Below are 22,386 nucleotides of genomic sequence, written 5' to 3'. Positions count from 1 at the left end.
CGCCGCTGGGTTTTTTATTTTTTGTGCAATAAAAGAAAAAAGACCGAAAATTCTGTAAAAAAATGAATTTTTCTTTGTTTCTGTTATGCAATTTAGCAGATTAGTAATTTTTCTTCATAAATTTTGGCCAAAATTTATACTACTACATATCTTTGGTAAAAATAATTACAAATTGGTGGATATTATTTGGTCTTTGTGAAAGTTATAGAGTCCACAAGCTATGGTGCCAATATCTGAAAATTTATCACACCTGACCTACTGGCGGCCTCTCTCTATTCTTGAGACCCTAACATGCCAGAAAATTACAAATACCCCCCAAATATCCCCTTTTTGGAAAGAAGACATTCCAAGGTATTTAGTAAGAGGCATGATGAGTTTTTTGAAGTTGTCATTTGTTCCCACAATTCTTTGCAAAATCAAGGTTTTTTTTTTCCTTTTTTTTTCCACAAAATTGTCATATTATCAGTTTATTTCTCACACACAGCATATGAATACCACAAATTACACCCCAAAACACATTCTGCTATTACTCCCGAGTACAGTGATACCACATGTGTGAGACTTTTACACAGTGTGGCCACATACAGAGGCCCAACATGCAGGGAGCACCATCAGGCGTTCTGGAGCACCCAGGACAATTCTGACATTTCTCTCCTACATGTAAAAATCATCATTTATTTGCTAGAAAATTACATAGAACCCCAAAACATTATATATGTTTTTTAGCAAAGATCCTAGAGAATACAATGGTGGTTATTGCAACTTTTTTTTATCTCGCACGGTATTTGCGCAGCAATTTTTAGAACGCGTTTAAAAAAAAAAAAAAAAGTTTGCTGCTTTAAAAAAAAAAACAGTAAAGTTAGCCCAATGTTTTTGCATAATGTGAAAGATGAAGTTACGCTGAGTAAATAGATACCTAATATGTCACCCATCAAAATTGCACACGCTCGTGGAATGGCGCCAAACGTCGCTACTGAAAAATCCCCATAGGCAACATCATATGACGGCTGGCGGGCGGGAAATGGTTAAAATACATTTTATTTAACACAAAGTTGTCCATTTATACAATATTTCTAACACATAGCATGTACATAGCAAAAATGACACCCCCAAAATAGATTCTCCTACTCCTCCTGAGTACGGCGTTACCACATGTGTGAGACTTCCACAGCCTGGCCAGTATGGCTGGGTATTGCAGCGTATCACAGAGTATGGCTGGGTATGGAAATTTATGGCAGAGTATTGACAGGGTATTGCAGGCTATTGCAGAGTATTGCTGGGTATTGCAGATAATTTCAGAGTATTGGCAGGGCATTGCTGGGTATTGCAGAGTATTGGCAGGGAATTGCTGGGTATTGCAGAGTATTGTCAGGGCATTGCAAAGTATTGGCAGGGTATTGCAGAGTATTGGCAGGGCATTGCAAAGTATTGGCAGGGTATTGCAGAGTATTGGCAGGGCATTGTAGAGTATTGCAAAGTATTGGCAGGGCATTGCTGGGTATTGCAGAGTATTGGCAGGGCATTGAGGGGTTAATTGTCGGTGAGCAGCGCTGTGGACACTGCAGATCCAGCCCACAGCGCTGCTGACACCGATCTGGTATGGTACAGAGAGGGGAGGGAGAAACCAGCGTCATAACATGACGCCAGTTTGTTTACAAGTGATTGTTCCGTCATTTGGCAGAGCGATCACATGGTAAACTGCCGCAATTTACCATGATCCGTGATGCGCCAGGTCCTGTGGACCCGGCGGTCATGGATGCTCTCGAGTGCGTGCCCCAGCGGAATTCTGGGAGGACGCCATATGGCTATGGCTATGGGCCGGTTGTTAAGTGGCTAGACTAATAGGCAAATGATTGCTAAACAAATAGCATGGGGTCTGGGCACTGTCCTGAAGCATAAATATTTTTTGTTTTCAAATTCTGTTTGGAAGGGAGGGAGCAATGATTTTAATAATGCTTAAAGTGAAGCTTTAAACAGGCGAAATTCTTTTACGTAACATGTTTGGGGGATGCCCTTAGCCTGCCAGTGAAGTGCAATATCTTTACAATGTAAACCACCTACCTACAGTAAAACTGATATATTTAATTAAATAAAATGCTCTTTAAATTGCAAAGAAATGTTCCAAGCCATGTTCTTTCTGTTTTTCAACAAAGAGGTTGGGGATTCCCTTCATCTTTACTTGACTCTTATCCTAGATGAGGGTCTACTATATATTGGTGGGGGACCCCACACAAAAAATGGGATCCTTCCAAAAAAATAGATAACAGGAACTTATCTTTGATGAGGATCTGGTATAGATGATAGGAGAGATCCCATGTAAATAACAAAATAAAACGAATTCACAAAAAATTGTAATACTTTGAATTTTTATAAATAAAAACAATAAAAATGTTCTACAATGTAAATTGTTAATCACATTGTCCAAGGAATTTAGATCCATCCCAATAACAATGAACAATGCTTGCTGACCTGTTGAAAGAAAAAAAATCATGGTGTGCTTTACCTATTAGGGTAATTTATTGTGATTGTCATGGATTTAAATCTCTGGCCAACTTGGCTGACAATGGAATTAAGTGGGTGATACTTCCTTATTTATGTGTGGGGGGGGGGGCACATTTTATGGGAATGCCTCATATTTTCTTATAAGCCCCTTACAGACCCCCACCTCCACCAGACCTCGCCTTAAAATTTGGACAAGGTACTTTGTCAGAAGGGTCTCCAAGGCATATATGGCTCAGGAGGGGGGCATACACTTCCTTCCACAGCTGCAAAGCTAAGAATCGCAGCCATGGCAAGTGTACACCCCCAGACGCTGCCTCTGCAGCTAAAGTGGGTAGTTGTTGAGAGGTGGTAAAACCAAAGGTGGTAAAACCACCTCTCAAATACAGGGTTATACCATCCCCCAACCTCATGTGTGAATGAGTCCTAAAGGTGCAGCCAGTCACAGTTCTGTGATCACCACACCAGCCAAATTTTTGCCAGACCACTGTCTGGCAGGTGTCTGGACTGATCCTTTTCCTGTATGGTGACCATGTCTCTGCCTGCACACAAACTGACCCATCTGCACATCCGACTGTCTACGTTCCTGTGAGACACCAGTCCCAGACATCCCTTGTGGACAACTGAACTCCGGGAGCCACAGGGGCTCTTTTGTTTTTTCTTTCTTCAGCCTCCTGTACTTCTGGCCAGGGAACATGGCATTCTGTGGGCAGCCACATACCAGTAGGCTAGGCTTGCTTGGCTTATAGCAACAGGGACTGCTATAGGTGACGCTACACTAAGCTATATTCCCTGACCACTCGTGCAAAGTACATTGGTTTTGTCCCCAACCCAGGGCACGAGGCTAGAAACCCACAGTAGGTGTTCCAGTCGGTGTGGTAGACCTTTATTGTGTTGCGAGACCTTGATTGGTTTATTGTTGGGTTGCGTTTGTGAAGGTAGTCCTTCAGCCCATCGTCAGCTGCGACTAAAATGCGATAGGATGAAAAGTCGACGCTGCACCCAGCAGGGGACAAGGCTTCTGACAAATCAAAAGTGTCTGATACCAGCAGTGTCCAGAGCAAAAATGAAATTCCCAATCCCTGGAGAGGTAAGTATTAAATATTTTCATTTAAAAATGTTCATTCTCAATATATTAACAAAATACTAAAATGGACAATAATAGAGATAATGCTATAACTACTGATAACCCAGTGTTCCTCCATACATATTAGCGGATAACTGTTTTTGTATTCAGGTCGGGTCTGAACAGAATTATGTAACATTTTGGGAATAATATACAGCCAAGAAGTCCAGAACTTGATGCTATTATAGCAAAAACCTCCACAGCCACCATGTATTTCCCTCTGGTGCTCAGATAGGCCAGGATCATGGAAATCCAGACACTGCAGAACACCAGCATGCTGAAGGTGATGTACTTGGCCTCATTAAAACTGTCCGGTAATGTCCTGGCTATAAAAGATATAATGAAGCTCACAGCTGCCAGAAGTCCCATATATCCCAGGACAGAGTAGAAGCCGATAACTGAACCCTCATTACACTGAATGATGATCTTCCCCTGATAAGAGTGAGTGTCCCGATCCTGGAAGGGAGGAGAAATAGACAACCAAGAGACACAGATTATGACTTGAACCAGTGAGAAGACACAAATGATAAAATTGGACAGTTTGGCTCCCATCCATTTCCTCCAGGGACTCCCAGGTTTGGTGGCTTTAAAAGCAATACACACCATGATACTTTTGGAAAGTAGAGAAGAGACGGCAACTGAGAAGATGACACCAAAAGAGGAGACACGTAGCATGCAGGTCACATCTACTGGATGGCCGAGGAACAAGAAGACACAGAGGAAGCTCAGCATGATGGAGACCAGGAGAAGATAGCTCAGGTTCCGGTTATTAGCTTTAACAATGGGGGTGTCCTGGTAATGTATAAATATCCCCAATATTAAACCAGTCAGGAGATAACAGAGGATGGAGACAGCTGAAAACATGGCAACAATGGGATCATCAGTGTAGGAGAGAAATTCCATCAACTTTGGAAAACACCGATCCTACTTCTGATTTGGCCATTCATCATCAGGACATTTCATGCAGTTTTCACTGTCTGTAGGAAGAACAATACAAACACAATGAGCATCGGGGTCAGAGCTTCTGAGAAAATCAATTGTCTTGTGTTGTCTCACAACTATCAATGGGAAATTCTAGCTTTGTGGGAGAGGTACAGTACATAATATATAGCAAATGGGGGGCATGGCCAGTAGCTGAGCATGCTAGCCGGTCACTGACAAGGCTCTGCACAGCAGGGAGAGGCCTGGATACACAGGAGAAGCTGGGATCGCCTGTCACTAGTGATCGTGTTCTACTCAAGTTGCAGCAACACAGGCAGATGTTGAGGAAGAGGAAGGAGCAGGGGAAGACTAGGAAAATTGCTGAGCTTTTCCCTTCTCCTTACCACTCCTTTAGCCAAGAAGGTTCCTGCTCAAGATTGGCAGTAGCATGCCCTAGTGTAGCAGGGAGAGAGAAGCATGACATACCAGCATCCTATGGGGAATTTTTCTTCACAGACCTCCTCTCCTTCCATCAGCCCAACCAAATGCAGATCTAGACACCTCCAGAGCATGCACTTTCTGAGGCGAGTCCAGCTGCCTGTACTTCTGGGGATTTTAATGCCATTCATTCCTCTATAACTGCATTTCCACAGCTCTATTTAAGCAAATCTTGCTTCTTTGGTCCACCAATTTAAAGAGGAACTGCATTAAATAGGCAACAGGGTTAGCCACATTGAAAAATGCATAGGGGGACTTTGCTGCCACGTTCAATGGGCTGTTTGACATGCACACTGAAAGAGAGGAGGACATGGAGTGGATCGAGGCTAAAATGGCAGACCTGGAGAAGCACTCCAGGTGTAATAATGTTAAAATCTGTGGCATTCCAGAAAACATTCAGCTAGCAGAATTGAGAAAAGATTTTACTAAGCGACTCTTCACCCTTCTTCCCAATGCCTCTCCAGCTGAATTGATTTTAGACCTGATACACATATTTATGAAACCGGCACATCTGTCAAACAAGCTACCCAGAGATAATGTGGTGAGAATACATTTCTGTCTTATTAACCCTTTTGTTGCCAGGCCCTGCACTCCATCTTTCAACTCAGGTGGTCAGACCATGTTTGCAATATTTCCATTGCTTTTTTATTTTTCTCAACAAACCATATATTTTCTCAAAGCATAGGGCCAGTAGAATAAAAGGAAGGTGCTACTGATTGTTTTTAGGCCTTGTGATATTAACGCAAATGTTATCCAATATTTTCACACAAAAAAAAAAATCATTCTTAATGGATACATGGCAAAATATACAACATTCCTCCTAAATTCCTACTAAATCTAAATGTTAAAACTGTATTGAGTTAATGTACAAATATTTGTACATTTTAAAAATCTGGGAGGTTACAATTTCTCAATTACAGATTTGCAGTTACCAGTCTTCCCACTGGTTGATGGAGCGGTATGGCATGCTACTACACACCACACCAAGTTAACCTATTTCTTTTGAACATTTAAGACTTGTACGGTTCATCTTGATGATTTGACGATCAGACTTTTTAGCCAAAAATACTTTTCTGTGGAATTTTTATTATGATTTCATCCTTATTTTTGCTCTCATAGACTCTTTGGACTTTAGTGCTATGGTGGCATTTTTTGAGTGTGGCCTGGTACGGTTCTGAAGGGGGGGCGCTCTCTCATCCCCCCTCTTTTCCTGTGGCCTACCAGGTTGCGTGCTCAGATAAGGGTCTGGTATGGATTTTGGGGAGGGGCACCCACGCCATTTTTTTTATTTTGGCACGGGGTTCCCTTTAAAATTCATACCAGACCCTTCAGGGATCCCAGAAAGGTTTAAAGCATGCTCTTTTTGCTCCTCCTCATCTGCCCCGGCACCATCCTCCTCTGACTCCTCTTCAGACTCCTGTTGTTCACTTGTCTCAGATAGAGTAGCCCCCCCTGTGAATTCATCCAGCATTGTGACTTCCTCATCTTCCCGCTCCTGCTCCTCCACAGCTTGATCAATGACACAACGCAATGCACGCTGCATAAAGAAGGCATAAGGTACCATGTCACTGATGGCGCCATGGCTGCGACTGACCAGTTTGGTGATCTCCTCAAATGGCCGCAGAAGTCTGCATGCGTCGCGCATGAGCAGCCACTGGTGCGGTGAAAAAAAACCCAGTTTCCCAGAACCTGTTCTGCCGCAGAATTCATACAGGTAGACGTTAACTGCACGTTTCTGCTGGAGCAGCCTATCAAGCATATAGAAGGTTGAGTTCCATCGCGTCGGGCAATCGCAAATAAGACGTCTGACCGGCAGATTGTGTCGCCGCTGAATGTCAGCAAGGCGAGCCATGGCCGTGTAAGATCTTCTGAAATGGGCCGAGATTTTCCTTGCCTGCTGCAAGATGTCCTGGACCTCAGGGTATTTGACAACAAATCACTGCACGACCAAGTTTAAGACGCGTGCCATGCATGGCACGTGCGTAATTTTGCCCTGTTTCAATGCGCTAAGCAGATTGGCACTGTTGTCACACACCACTTTACCAACTGTCAAATTGAGCGGTGTTAGCCACTGATCTGCCCGGAACGCAAAGCTGAAAGGAGTGCCGGGCCAGTGTGGCTCTTGGCTTCCAGGCACAACAGACGCAGCACGGCATGGCAACGTCTCACCTGGCATGTCGAATAGGTTCTGGGGAGCTTGGGCGGCGCAGCGGAAGAGATGCTAGCAGCGGAAAAGGAGGAGTCAGCCGAGGAGGAGAGGGAGGAGGATGGAGTAGGAGGAGGAGGAGGAGAAGAAGAGCCAGGCCTGCATGCAATCCGTGGCGGTAAAACCAAATCTACACGGGTGCCATGGGTTACATGCTTGACGGCCGTCAGAAGGTTCACTCAGTGGGCAGTAAAAGTGATATACCTTCCCTGCCCGTGTTTGCTAGACCACGTGTCTGTGGTCAGATGCATCTTGGCACTGACACTGTGTGCCAGAGATACATTCACTTGCCGCTGAACATGGCCATATAGCTCTGGGATGCCCTTCTCTGAGAAATACTTCCTTCCTGGGACCTTCCATTGTGGTGTTCCAATGGCCACACATTTTTGAAAGGCCTCCGAGTCCACCAGTTTATATGGCAGTAGTTGGCGGGCTATCAGTTCTGACAAGCCAGCAGTCAACCATTGGGCAAGAGGGTTATCCAGCGTCATCATTTTTTTACGCTCGAACATTAGGCCCACGGAAGCCTGCCTTTTTGTAGAAAAACGTGAGCTTGGCATGATGGAAGGTGGAGTGGAGGACAATTGAAAGGAGAGAGGAGAAGTAGAAGACGAGGCTGGATGGTGAGAGCCTGGAGTGTGGCTTTGTGTGTTCTGTTGCTCCCACTGGGCTCGGGGATGGCTGTGCATGTGCCTTCTTAAGGCGGTCGTCCCTAGGTGAGTGTTGGGCTTACCGCGACTAATGCGTTGACTGCAAAGATTGCAGATGGCAACACTATTGTCAGCAGCGGACACGTTAAAAAAAGCCCACACTGCGGAGCCATGTGCCGGCGTCCTGGGAGCACCAGATGTGACCATACATGGTCGATGCCTCGCTCCTGATACATTAGCAGTCTGCTTTGTCCCTCCTGTGCAATGTAACTTATTCCTGCTTCTCCTCCCTATCTGCTGGTCCATATCTCCCTCTGAACTCCCCTCCTCTTCCTCTCTTGTGGGCACCCACGTGACATCACTAGACACGTCATCATCAACGTCACCTTCCCCACCGCTATAAGTAGAGATCTCGGAGTAGGCAGCAACACCGGGGGACCAACCTCCTCCTTGGGCTGATCTGGGTACTGTCGTCAGACTGCTGAGTGGAAGTTCTTGCTACCTCCTCTTCCTGATCCAATGCCAAGAGTGGCTGCACATCAGAAATGTCTCGGAAAATAATTGCTGTGACTCGGAAGGTATGAACTGTGAAGCGGAAGGTATGTGGTGGTGGTGGTGTTGTTTGGTGGTAGTGTATTTGGGGGTGCACATAGCAGAGAGTGAAGAAGAGGGTGTAGATCGAGAGGATGAGGAGGGTGCAGAAGAGTAAGGCTGAGTGAGCCACTTAACCAAGTCTGGTGCGTCCTTTAAAGTAATTGAACGCACCTTCTGCAACTTCCCACTTTGGCTCAAGCCTGTTGCTCCTGCCCTACCCCTACCACTCCTGCGGAAGGGCCTGCCTCTTCCTCTGCCTGTCATTTTTTAAATGACCCTGTGACAAAACTCTCAGTCCCTATACTGATAAAGGACTGCTGCAGTATAGGGCAGCAGTCAGCAGTAGTGCACCTCAACCCTATATATTGTGGACCTATACCAGTCCTTAAGGAATAGCAGACTGTACCTCACTCAACCCTATGTACTGTAGTACGCTATACCTTACCAGTCCTTATAAGGACCTTTGTGGAACTAGTAGGTTGTGAATGATTAGCAGACTGTACCTCAGTCCCTATACTGATAAAGGACTGCTGCAGTATAGGGCAGCAGTCAGCAGTAGTGCACCTCAACCCTATATATTGTGGACCTATACCAGTCCATAAGGAATAGCAGACTGTACCTCACTCAACCCTATGTACTGTAGTACACTATACCTTACCAGTCCTTATAAGGACCTTTGTGGAACTATAGGTTGTAAATGATTAGCAGACTGTACCTCAGTCCCTATACTGATAAAGGACTGCTGCAGTATAGGGCAGCAGTCAGCAGTAGTGCACCTCAACCTTATATATTGTGGACCTATACCAGTCCTTAAGGAATAACAGACTGTACCTCACTCAACCCTATGTACTGTAGTACGCTATACCTTACCAGTCCTTATAAGGACCTTTGTGGAACTAGTAGGTTGTGAATGATTAGCAGACCGTACCTCAGTCCCTATACTGATAAAGGACTGCTGCAGTATAGGGTAGCAGTCAGCAGTAGTGCACCTCAACCCTATATATTGTGGACCTATACCAGTCCTTAAGGAATAGCAGACTGTACCTCACTCAACCCTATGTACTGTAGTACGCTATTCCTTACCAGTCCTTATAATGACCTTTGTGAAACTTGTAGGTTGTGAATGATTAGCAGACTGTACCTCAGTCCCTATACTGATAAAGGACTGCTGCACTATAGGGCAGCAGTCAGCAGTAGTGCACCTCAACCCTATATATTGTGGACCTATACCAGTCCTTAAGGAATAGCAGACTGTACCTCACTCAACCCTATGTACTGTAGTACACTATACCTTACCAGTCCTTATAAGGACCTTTGTGGAACTATAGGTTGTAAATGATTAGCAGACTGTACCTCAGTCCCTATACTGATAAAAGACTGCTGCAGTATAGGGCAGCAGTCAGCAGTAGTGCACCTCAACCTTATATATTGTGGACCTATACCAGTCCTTAAGGAATAGCAGACTGTACCTCACTCAACCCTATGTACTGTAGTACGCTATTCCTTACCAGTCCTTATAATGACCTTTGTGAAACTTGTAGGTTGTGAATGATTAGCAGACTGTACCTCAGTCCCTATACTGATAAAGGACTGCTGCACTATAGGGCAGCAGTCAGCAGTAGTGCACCTCAACCCTATATATTGTGGACCTATACCAGTCCTTAAGGAATAGCAGACTGTACCTCACTCAACCCTATGTACTGTAGTACACTATACCTTACCAGTCCTTATAAGGACCTTTGTGGAACTATAGGTTGTAAATGATTAGCAGACTGTACCTCAGTCCCTATACTGATAAAAGACTGCTGCAGTATAGGGCAGCAGTCAGCAGTAGTGCACCTCAACCTTATATATTGTGGACCTATACCAGTCCTTAAGGAATAGCAGACTGTACCTCACTCAACCCTATGTATTGTAGTACGCTATACCTTACCAGTCCTTATAAGGACCTTTGTGGAACTAGTAGGCTGTGAATGATTAGCAGACTGTACCTCAGTCCCTATACTCATAAAGGACTACTGCAGCAGAAGGGCAGCAGTCAAGTATAATATTCTTTCTATATTTGGAAGAAAGAATATTATACGTGTACAAGCCTATTACCATACCAGTCCTGAAAAGAACCTTTGTGGACCTAATAGTAACAGCTACTGATTAAACTGACTGTCCCTCACTGCCACACATAGCTTCCTGCCTGTCCCTATTTAAACTGACAAAACACAGGCTGCTGGAACAATAACTTGAATAGCACTCAAAACTATATCCTGTACTACTTTACCATACCAGTCCTGAAAAGGACTTTTGTGGACCTAATAGTAACAGCTAATGATTAAACTGACTGTCCCTGCTGCACACAGCATCCTGTCCCTCTCTCCACATTGACAAAAGACAGGCTGCTGCAACAATCACTAGCACAACAGTGCCTCAAACCTATATCCCGAACTACACCTATACCATGATACCAGTCCTTAAAATAACTTTTGTGGACCTATTAGCTAGCAATTTGGGTCACTGCAGTCTCTTCCTGCTCCACACAGCAACCTCTCCCTATAGTGACATACGAAAGAATGTAAAATGGCCGCTAGATCGGGTCTATTTATAAGTTAGGGGGAATGTCCAAGTGTCCATGTGCTGTAATGTCTCAATTGGCTGTCCTGTACCCCATGATGGATGTGTCATCATAGGTCAAAGTTCTTTTACACAGTAAACATGGAAGTCCGCCGGGCGAACGGCTGCAATAGTCCGCCGATCGGGCGGGCCGCGAACAGCTGCAATTCGCCACGAAACGACCGCCGGACGAACCGTTCGGCCATCCCTATCCTTGCCTACTAAATTATATTAGCACTCATAATGAAAGTCTATGGACCTTCCTATGGCTTAGTGTTTGGCGCCATCTAGCGGCCAAACACTGATAGTGGACTTAAATGATTCTTTCTTTCACAAAGCATTGAACTATTTACAGGAAGTGAATGTTATTTACACTGGAGAGTTGACCTTTTTTCCCCTGAATGCCGAGTGACCTACCCATGGACACCCTCTCTGACAGTGCATGCTGGGTAGGATGTATATATGGAGCTCGAGCGGCCATCTTAGGTCTCTTGGGAATGCATGGTCTGCCTGTGAGGACTTGTGAGGAGGCCTCCTGGAGGAATCGGCCTACTGCCATTACAGAGCGCAACCCTGCTCGATTGTGTGAGTGACTTGATGGTGACAGAGACACAGTGACCGGATTAGGAATATCAAGAGACACTCGTTTGAGCTTTGGAATACCGGGTCCACCTATCGGAACGGAACGGGGTGACGGAGCCAGCTGACATAGAAGCAAGCCACAAACACCGGACCAGAGCTACCATACAGAGTGTCCGATCCAGTTGGTGAGCGGGTTGCGGTCCACAGTTTATTAACTTTTGCACCTAGTCAGACTTATACACAGGCCTCGCTGGGATCCAAGTCCTATGGAGGAGGAGTAAAGCAACTGACACTAGGCAGGCATAGGGCCTATCTGCTATTGCATCTCAAGTCTTGTACCAGGATCATCTTTAACTCTACTTTAATTACTTTATTCTTTGGATTACAAATTATAAGAAATTATTATAGCTAGCAGAATACAAGAAGACTAAATGCTGGGTACTTTTGATGAGATCTCACAAATAGCTATAAAAGTAGGGTTAGCTCCCTTGTATTTATATTGTTTATAATTGTTTTATCAAAATTCATTGTTCTGTCATTCTATGTTGGGATGACAGCAAAATTATTGTAATCACCTGTTTGCCAATATATACAGTAAAATATACTTTGGTTGAGTACCCCGTTGTGTGGAGTATTGTTTTCTCCCAGCAGGTGGAGCCAGTGGATCCTGAGGTGACAATATAGGTATATTGTGTTATATTATATTGTACTGTATTGTATTGCACTACAGCTGTATCAAGGGGACTGAGCCAAGTTAGTGGGGTTTATTAGCAGAGTGTAAGCCCAAATAAAAACAACAGCTCTTTCGGGGGTCAGTGCTACATTAACAAATCTGAGGCCCTTAATCTTACTTTGCACCCAAACAACTCCATTTAACACAAATAAACTGCCCTTACAAATGGCAACATAAAACTCTTAAATACCTAGGGATTAAATTGACATCAGATATAGACTCTTTCTATGAAGTAAATTTAAAACCTTTGTTAAAAAATATAGAAACAGACCTTAAAAAATGGACCTCCAGTTATTTCTCCTGGTTTGGCCTACTTCTATTCTGAAAATAACAGTGCTAACAAGATTATTTTTTCAACGCATTACCCATCCAAATCCTAAATTTATTTTTCAAAAAATGATTTGGCTTACAGCAAAATTTTCTATGGGCAAACAAACAACCCAGAATTAATCTACGTCTACTCACCCTCCTTAAAGCTAAAGGAGGACTTCAAAAATATCACTATGCAACACACATTTCCAGAGTAATTGATTGGCAATGTCATGAAAACAATAAAGACTGGGTAAAACTGGTAATCTCAAACAACCTACAAAATCTATTGTACTTTCCTCAGACCCTCAACTCCAAATCACCCAAAAACCTGAAACGCCACCCACTAATCAAAACTATGTTAGACATATTCCACAAAATAACGGCAATGCACAAAATAGCCTCCACACCAGGACCTTTAACACCGATCACTGATAACCCTGACTTTCCACCAGCCTTTAACCAAAAAAATATACCTAAACCAGAGCACAGAACATTTCTAGCACTACACTGCTTCCACATGGGTAAAATAAGGTCAATTAATTAATTGACAGAAGATTTTGAGGAATAATTCCCTGGCGACTGTCTCTCTCTACAACTGCAAAATGTCCTTCAAAACAGCCAACACAAAGCTTCATACAGCTTTTCCATGACTCATTTTGAAAGGATATGCTATAAAAGGACTCCTGCCCATAAAACGACCTCTTTAACCTACTCATGGCTAACTCAGGTAATCCACAAAGACACTAACAAACATAAGGAGGCATGGGAACTTGAACTCAAAACCAAACTTACTGATGCTCAATGGGAAAAAACTTGCATGTTCACCCATAAATGTTCATTAAGCACAAAATTACAGGAAATCTCATATAAAATTCTTGTGGTATACTGGTGACACCACAAAAAGCCAGGACATGGTTCTCATCAACTTCTGATACTTGCTGGAGATGCTGCTCGAATAAGGGCACATTTTTACACATATGGGGGGCATGCCCGCCAGTCCTTGGCTATTGGCAACAGATTATAAAATGGATTAAACATATCACTGAAACTGAACTGGTCTTAAACGCTGCAGTTTTCTTATTGCATATAAACTCTTATGCTGTGTACACACGAGCGGAATTTCTGGCAGAAAAAGTCAAGCTTTTTATTGTATATTCTGATCGTGTATATGCCTCATCTGACTTTTTTTTTGGAAAATTCTGAGGGATCTAGAAATAGAACATGTTTTAAATATTTCCGACGGAACCAATTCCGCTTGTCTATATGCTGTTCTAACGGACCAAAAAGGACGCATGTTCTGAAGCAAGTACGAGATGGAAGCTATTGGTTACTGGCTATTGAACTTCCTTTCTCTAGTCGTGTCGTGTCGTTCGGACTGTACTTCCCCGCATTTCTGATGATCGGACTTTGGTGTTTATTCCGACGGGAAATAATGTGTTTGCGGCATTACTCAATTGGAAAATAGAATAAATCACTTACTAGGCATCTCTTAAATGCAGCCAAGGCCCTTATCCTATTACATTGGAAATCCACTCATGTCCCAACAATCAAGGACTGGTTTGAAAAGGTCAATAATATATGCAAAATGTAAGAAACCTTAGCAATGCAAAAATAAACAACTACAAAATTTCACAAGATGTGGAAACATTGGTGGCTCTTCACACAATCTGACAAATTTATTGATGCTAATACATAATTTTCATACATATTCCTACATTAAAGATGTAATTTTAAGTCCCTAGTACATTAAAATCCTTAGTCTACAATACCAGACCATTTTATTATTACCATTGTTTATTTCATTTATATTATAATTTATCCATTATGATTATTAATATTACTTTTATTATTTTATTGTTTATAAAAAAAAAATACCTCCTTCACCACCTTCTGCTTATGTACTCTTTATATAGAATCAGATACATTATGCTCCCCTTAATTCACTATTTTAAGGATATACCTTTTTTTTCTTTTTATTTGTCTCTTTTAAATCCATATAAATGGATTATATATATATATATATATATATATATATATATATATATATATATATATATATATACTCAACCTGTATTTGATCATTGCTATGATGTCGTATTTTCATCTGTTATAAACTTTCAATAAATTTTGATTGTAAAAAACAAAACAAAAAACAATTTGCTTCTTATCAAATTCCTTGGGGTGTCTACTTTACGGAAAGGGGTCATTTGGGAGCGTTTTGTGCTATCTTGGCATATAGGGGCCTCCGAAACTGTGATATGTAGTGAGGAAGTGAGTTAAGCACTTTACGCCCTTAGAAAACCTGAAGGCGGTGATTGTTTTTCGGGGTCCTGTATGCGGCTAGACTACCAAAAAGTCTCACACCTATGGTAACCCCCCTTACTCAGGAGAAGCAGCAGAATGTATTTTGAGGTGTAATTCCACATATACCCATGGCACGTGTAAGCAATATATTATTTAAATGACAACATTGTGTAAAAAAAAATATATATATATATATATATATATATATATATATATATATAATTTTTTTTTTTTTTTTTTTTTACATTTATATTGCAAAAAAAAATTAAATCCCAGTGGTGATCAAACCCCACCAAAATAAATCTCTATTTGTGGTAAAAGGGACATACCTTTTGTTTGGGTACAGCGTTGCATGACCACACAATTACAACTTAAAGTAGCACTGTGCCAAACTACAAAAATTGCTCCGGTCAGAAAAGGGGGTGAAACCTTCCAGAGGTCAAGTGGTTAAGCTAACATAATTCTAATGTTTTATGTCTTCTTTGGAATAAAATCTATGATTGATCAATGAACACCTGGAACCTGTTTTTAGCTTTGGAAATTCTCATAACAGGATCTGACAAGGTCTGGAGCGTTTTCTCTGCAGCATTGTATGGGGAAGATGAATACTCCCTTATGGAAGCGGTTTTTCAAAGAAATATACAGTATACAAGGAAAAATATTTTTTATTGGGTCCTATAAAGAAAATCTGCTTGAAAATGAACTCAACTTATCGCTTAAAATGTGAACTTAAGGCCCGTACACACGATCAGATTTTTTACGACAATTATTGTCTGATGGACGTGTTGTGTCAGATAATCCGACCAGGTGTATGCTCCATCAGACAACAGTGTGCAGAATTAACGACAACAAATGTTGGCTGTTCATGCTCACCAACTGTCTGACAATAAACCTGTTAATTCAGATTATCCGATCGTGTGTACACAAGTCCGTCGGACTAAAATCCAAAGTACAAACACGCATGCTCCCAACCAATGCTAACCATCAGCAGAAAAACGAAGTTGTCTTGCGAATGTTGGATGAACAAGTTCTGCCGTCTGTATGCAGAACAAGTTCATGACCAACGCTCTTCGGAAAAAAATCCACGGATTTGTCTGATGTAAGCCCTTGTACACACGATCGGAGATTCCGACAACCAAATCTGTCGGATTTTGTCCAAAACTGTTGCATACACACGGTCGGACGAAGTTGTCGGAAAATCCGATCGTTCAGAACGTGATGCCGTTATTTCGTTACGATGGGACTACGTTCAGGCTAGTAGCCAATAGCTTTGATGTAGGAATTTGATCTGAGCATGCGTGGCACTTTGTTCGATTGGAATTCTCTACACATGATCGGAGTATGTCCGATCGGATCATTTTGTCGGAAAATATTTCCGGCAAGTTGGAAAATTTGGTCCGACGGATATTCAGACAGAAACAGTCCGATGCAGACCACACACAGTCGGAATATCCGACAAAATGCTCCGGTCGGACACATTCCGACGGAATCTCCGATCGTGTGTACAAGGGCTAAGACCGAGCGTGTGTACGAGGCTTTACTGAGAACATGTTCTCATCAACTTTAACTAATATTTTAAATAATTTAAGAATACACCAACAAAATGTAAAATGTATATTGCAGGATACATCTACATACAATGTAATTAAAGTGACCCTAACACTAAAAATACCCCACAATCAGCTTATAAAAGAACATGTTTGATATTTATCTTCCTGGAAGGTGGTGAGTGATATCTCCCCTCTTACGAAGAGTGATGGGTGTCTCTGGTATTGGACACTTTAGGATGATTTGGATACTTTGTCCTCCTCTGATCACTGTGATTCCTCCTCACTAAGTGACTACATTGTTCTGTATTGATGGAACGGCTGGTGGGGGGAACCACTACACCCAGCTGAGAACAAGCTTTCAACAAACCCAAAGTGTCTGATACCAGGATTGTCCAGAGCAAAAATTTAACTCACAATCCCTGGAGAGGTAAGCATTAAATATTTTCATTTAATGATGGTCATTCTCAATACATTAACAAAATACTAAAATGGACAATAATAGAGATGATGATATAACTACTGGTAACTGGTATTTTTCCATACATATTAGTGGAAAGCTACTTTCGTATTCAGGTCAAGTCTGAACAGTATTCTATAACATTTTGGGAAAAATATACAGCCAAGAAGTCCAGAACTTGATGCTATTATAGCAAAAACCTCCACAGCCACCATGTATTTCCCTCTGTTGCTCAGATAGGCCGGGATCATGGCAATCCAGACACTGCAGAACACCAGCATGCTGAAGGTGATGTACTTGGCCTCATTAAAACTGTCCGGTAATGTCCTGGCTAAAAAAGCGATAATGAAACTCACAGTGGCCAGAAGCCCCATATATCCCAGGACAGAGTAGAAGCCGATAACTGAACCCTCATTACACTGAATGATGATCTTCCCCTGATAAGAGTGAGTGTCCAGATCCTGGAAGGGGGGAGAAATAGACAACCAAGTGACACAGATTATGACTTGAACCAGTGAGAAGACACAAATGATAGAATTGGGCAGTTTGGCTCCCATCCATTTCCTCCAGGGACTCCCAGGTCTGGTGGCTTTAAAAGCAATACACACCATGATACTTTTGGCAAGTAGAGAAGAGACGGCAACCGAGAAGATGACACCAAAAGAGGTCTCACGTAGCATGCAGGTCACATCTACTGGATGGCCGAGGAACAAGAAGACACAGAGGAAGCTCAGCATGATGGAGACCAGGAGAAGATAGCTCAGGTTCCGGTTATTAGCTTTAACAATGGGGGTGTCCTGATGAAGTATAAATATCCCCAATATTAAACCAGTCAGAAGACAACAGAGGATGGAGACAGTTGAAATAACGGTAACAATGGGATCATCCGTGTAGGAGAGAAATTCCACCACTTTTGGAACACACCGATCCTTCTTCTGATTTGGCCATTCATCATCAGGACATTTCATGCAGTTTTCACTGTCTGCAGGAAGAACAAAACAAACACAATGAACATCGGGGTCAGAGCTTCTGAGAAAATTGTATTGCCTTTGGCTGCAGCAGATCTGGCTTGGCTTGCTTTTCCTCAAACCAGCGCAATGCGCAGTTGCAGCAAGGGATACCTACTTTCACGAGATACCAATCATACTGCTACACAGACCCCTGTTGCATTCTGGAAGTTGTAGTCCGCACTCAAGCACAAAGGAAACTACAACTCCCTGACACTGGAGTCTTGGAGGCAGGGCAGTTCCCTCAGGAGGCTGTGGAGTGCAAGGACCTGGTGGGCTGAGCTGCCAGGTAAGTGACCCTGATACCCCCATCGGACCCCTCCATCTTCCCCCATACACCCCATTTGCCCTGCCCCACTGATCAGGCTGCATTTATGGGCACTGGTAAGTCTACATTTGATGATGATTTTGCACACGAACAAAAGCCATCACAAACACACACAGAAATTATCACAAGCACATGACATGACAAGCTGACATTACACAGAGAAACCATGACAACCAAACAATAGAAATTACTTCCTCCAGAAGGGATACTTAGGAATTTTTGTTTTAGACCTGAAGGAGTACTTCACCTTAAAAGGTCGAGGAACACTGCTGTAGAGATATAACAGTTGGGCTAAATTTTGCATCTTAAAGGCTGCCAAGTGACCAGACCAGGATAGTTCATGTTTGGAAATACGAGATAGCAAGGCTTTCACCTTAGGAAGAAAAGGGGTGTCTTTTTCCTGATACAGAAGATTAGGTGTCGGGATGAGAGCAATAATAAGGTAGGACATACTTGTGCCTTTGTACACATAAGTATAATTATACTGTAAATTCTGTTTCTGAATCTAGTCCTAATTCCAACATAAATAATTAAGTATCATTAACTTTATAATAAGATATCTTGTTGAACAGTTGGAGAGTTTGATGTGCCAAAGCCAAGGAGGAGATCTAGTCCTAGTCCCAATATGCTATAAATGATTTGGTATTAGTAACTTTAAAATAAGATAGCTTGTTTAACAGGTTGATGTACTGAAGCCAAGGAGGATTGGATATTGGTTAGTAAGGATGAGCTGAAGCAAGCTCCCCCCCCCCCCCGGTTCGGTTCGCACCAGAACTTGCGGACAGTCAAAAAAATAGTTCGACCACACGAACACCATTAAAGTCTATGAGGTGCGAACATCACATGAACATTAAGGAGAACCCCCCGAATCAAAAAACAATGTGTGGTGGCCCCCCAAAATCATTAACCAGGCCCTTCAGGTCTGGTATGGATATTAAGGGGAACCCTGCACTAAATTTAAAAAAAACAGCATAGGGATCCCCCAAAATCCCAGGTCTGGTATGAATTTTACGGGGAACCCTGCGCCAATTGTTTTTTTTAAATGGCGTAGGGTTTGCCCTAAAAATGTATACCAGACCCTTATCTGAGCACGTAACCTGGCAGGCCACAGGAAAACAAGAGCGCGTCCCCCTCCTGAACTGTACCAGGCCACATGCCAACAACATGGGGGGGTGGGTGCTTTGGGGCAGGGGGCTCTGCACCCCGCATCTCAAAGCACCTTGCTCCCATGTTGATGGGGACAAGGGCCTCATCCCCACAACCCTTGACCAGTGGTTGTTGGGGTCTGTGGGCGGGGGGCTTATCGGAATCTGGAAGCCCCCATTTAACAAGGAGACCCCCAGATCCCGCCCCCCATGTGAATTGGTAATGGGGTACATTGTAAATTTTTTAATAAAGTCCTTTATAAAAAAATAAAAAAAATAAAAATTTCCAGCAATGTAAATCCATCTTCTATCCCTTCTAACACAGCCACGATCCACCTCCATAGGAGGCGGCTGCCGAATGATGCTTCTCCCGCTGTGACAGCTGTTATATAGCTGAGGGTGGGGCCACCTTGCGGCCTGTGCGGGCGACCCCACCCCCTCTGACATCACGGGGGTTTCCCTGTGGCGTCAGAGGGACTGGGGTTTCCCTGTTGCGTCAGAGGGAGCGGGGTCACCCGCACACATCAGAGGGTGGCATCACCTTCAGCTATATAACAGCTGTCACAGCGGGAGAAGCGACATTTGGCAGCTGCCTACCATGGATCGTGGCAGCGTTTGTTTTTTTTACGGCATAGAAGATGGAAATTTTTATTTTTTAATAAAGGACTTGTCCCAAGCTGTTTCCTGTCTTTTTACCATTTTTGACACTACAATGTACCTGTTCCCAATTCACATGGGGGGAGGGATCTGGGGGTCTCCTTGTTAAAGGGGGCTTCCAGATTCTGATAATCCCCCCGCCCGCATACCCCCACAACCACCGGGCAAGGGTTGTGGGGATGAGGCCCTTGTCCCCATTAACATGGGGGCAAGGTGCTTTGAGGTGGGGGTGCAGAGCCACCCCTGCCCCAAAGCACCCATCCCCCATGTTGAGGGCATGTGGCTTGGTGCGGTTCAAGAGGGGGGGCGCTCTCTTGCCCCCTCTTTCACTGTGGCCTGCCAGGTTACGTGCTCGGATAAGGATCTGGTATGGATTTTTGGGGGGACCCCTACGCAATTTTTTTAAATTTGGTGCAGGATTCCCCCCAATATCCATGCCAGACCTGAAGGCCCGGTTAATGCCGTTTTTTTCAATGAAATGTATCTATATTTCTGGGACCCGACAATTCATTATAGCTGCGATTAGTTTTAAATAACTTTTTTTCCTTTAGAAATGTAATTTTGCTGCAGTGACTGTTCTAAATAAGGGAAAAATGTGTCCCTTTACAGACATACTATAGACACTCCCAGGTACGAAATTTAAAGGAATATTTCCCTTTTATTGTTTCACTTTAAGCATTATTAAAATCACTGCTCCCATAAAAACAAATGTTTTTTAAAACTTTTTGTTGCATTGATACATGTCCCCTGGGGCAGGACATGGGTCGCCAAACATTTTTATGACAATAACTTGCATATTAGCCTTTAAAGAGGAAGTAAACCCTCATCGGTTTACTTCCTCTTTTTCTCCCTGAAAAGGTAAAGCATAATGGACTACTATGCATCACATAGTAGTCCATTATGTGTCACTTACCTGAAACAGGAGCCAGCGAAGTCACCGCTGTCCCCTGTAGTTCCAAGCGTCCATCTTCTTAGTGGGTCTCGCTGCTCCGGCGCGATTTGCCGGAGCAGCGATGATGTCACTCCCACGCATGCGCATGGGAGCCGACACTCGCGGCATATCACCGCGTTCTGCGGCTTGCCCAGTGCGCCTGCGCGACGCTGTCTACGACGCATGCGTCGTAGACAGTGGTGGCTGTCTTCAGGTAAATATCTCCTAAACCATATAGGTTTAGGAGATATTTCTTGGACCTACAGGTAAGCCTTAATCTAGGCTTACCTGTAGGTCAAAGTGGTTTGTAAGGGTTTACAACCACTTTAAAATGAGCACTTTAGATTTTTCATGTTAATCTCCATAGACTTTTAAATGGTGTTCCATGGCTTTCAAATTTGCCACAAACACCCCATAAAGTTTGCTTTTCGACGAACGGGGCGTAAACACCCGATGTTCGACCTAAACATCAATCTCATCCCTATCGGTTAGCATTAAAATTACATTGTCTACAAACAATGTTTGGGCTGATGATGATGAAGAAAGCACCATTATGGCTGAAAAGAAAAGCCCAGTGATCCCAAATTTTGTGAGGACCTTTGCCAGATATGTCCAGTGCATTTGTCAAACTCTTTTTCTGAATCCAAGGCTAGGAGCAGAGAAGGTGCTTTAGAGTGGGCCACAAGATGAGAGATATTGATAAGTGTTGTTGAAGTTTTATCTCCCTCTGGCAATCCCAGTTCGGTCAGGATGTAACAAATCTGGTAAATTATTGACTAATGTGGAGGCTAAAAGGTCAAAATAAAGTTTCAAACCATTGTTGAAAAGAGATATAAGATGTAGGGATGGCCGAACGGTTCGCCCAGCGGTCGTTTCGCGGCAAATTTCGGCTGTTCGGCGTCCGCCCGATCTGCAGACTATTGCCGCCGTTCGCCCGGCGGACTTCCGTGTTTACTGTGTAAAAGAACTTTGACCTATGATGACACATCCATCATGGGGTACAGGACAGTCAATTGAGACATTACAGCACATGGACACTTGGACATTCCCCCTAACTTATAAATACACCCGATCCGGCGGCCATTTTACATTCTTTCTTCTGTCACTATAGGGAGAGGTTGCTGTGTGGAGCAGGGAGAGATTGCAGTGACCCAAATCGCTAGCTATTTGGTACACAAAAGTTCTTTTCAGGACTGGTATAGGTGTTAGGTGTAATTCAGGATATAGGTTTGAGGCAGTGCTGTGCTAGTGATTGTTGCAGCAGCCTGAGTGTTTTTTGTCA

The 22,386-nt window shown here is 43.2% G+C and overlaps 1 protein-coding gene across 1 annotated transcript in view; it reads right to left on the bottom strand.

The window, feature by feature from the left end:
• Nucleotides 1–15,375: 15,375 nt before the first annotated feature.
• The window catches only part of LOC143986466 (vomeronasal type-2 receptor 26-like), an 81,449-nt gene continuing 74,438 nt past the window's right edge, over nt 15,376–22,386 (bottom strand). The window contains exon 7 of the mRNA XM_077484809.1: nt 15,376–18,018. Within this exon, the coding sequence (XP_077340935.1) occupies nt 17,126–18,018 (893 nt within the window). The 3' untranslated portion in view covers nt 15,376–17,125. The remainder of the gene's footprint in view (nt 18,019–22,386) is intronic.

The sequence above is a fragment of the Lithobates pipiens genome, unplaced genomic scaffold (assembly GCF_037356315.1).
Source record: "Lithobates pipiens isolate NorthernLeopardFrog02 unplaced genomic scaffold, aLitPip1_a1.2 Scaffold_160, whole genome shotgun sequence".
In the NCBI taxonomy this organism is placed as follows: Eukaryota; Metazoa; Chordata; class Amphibia; order Anura; family Ranidae; genus Lithobates; species Lithobates pipiens.
The sequence above is the reverse complement of the archived record's forward strand: the minus strand, read 5'-3'. Positions and strand labels throughout refer to the sequence as shown.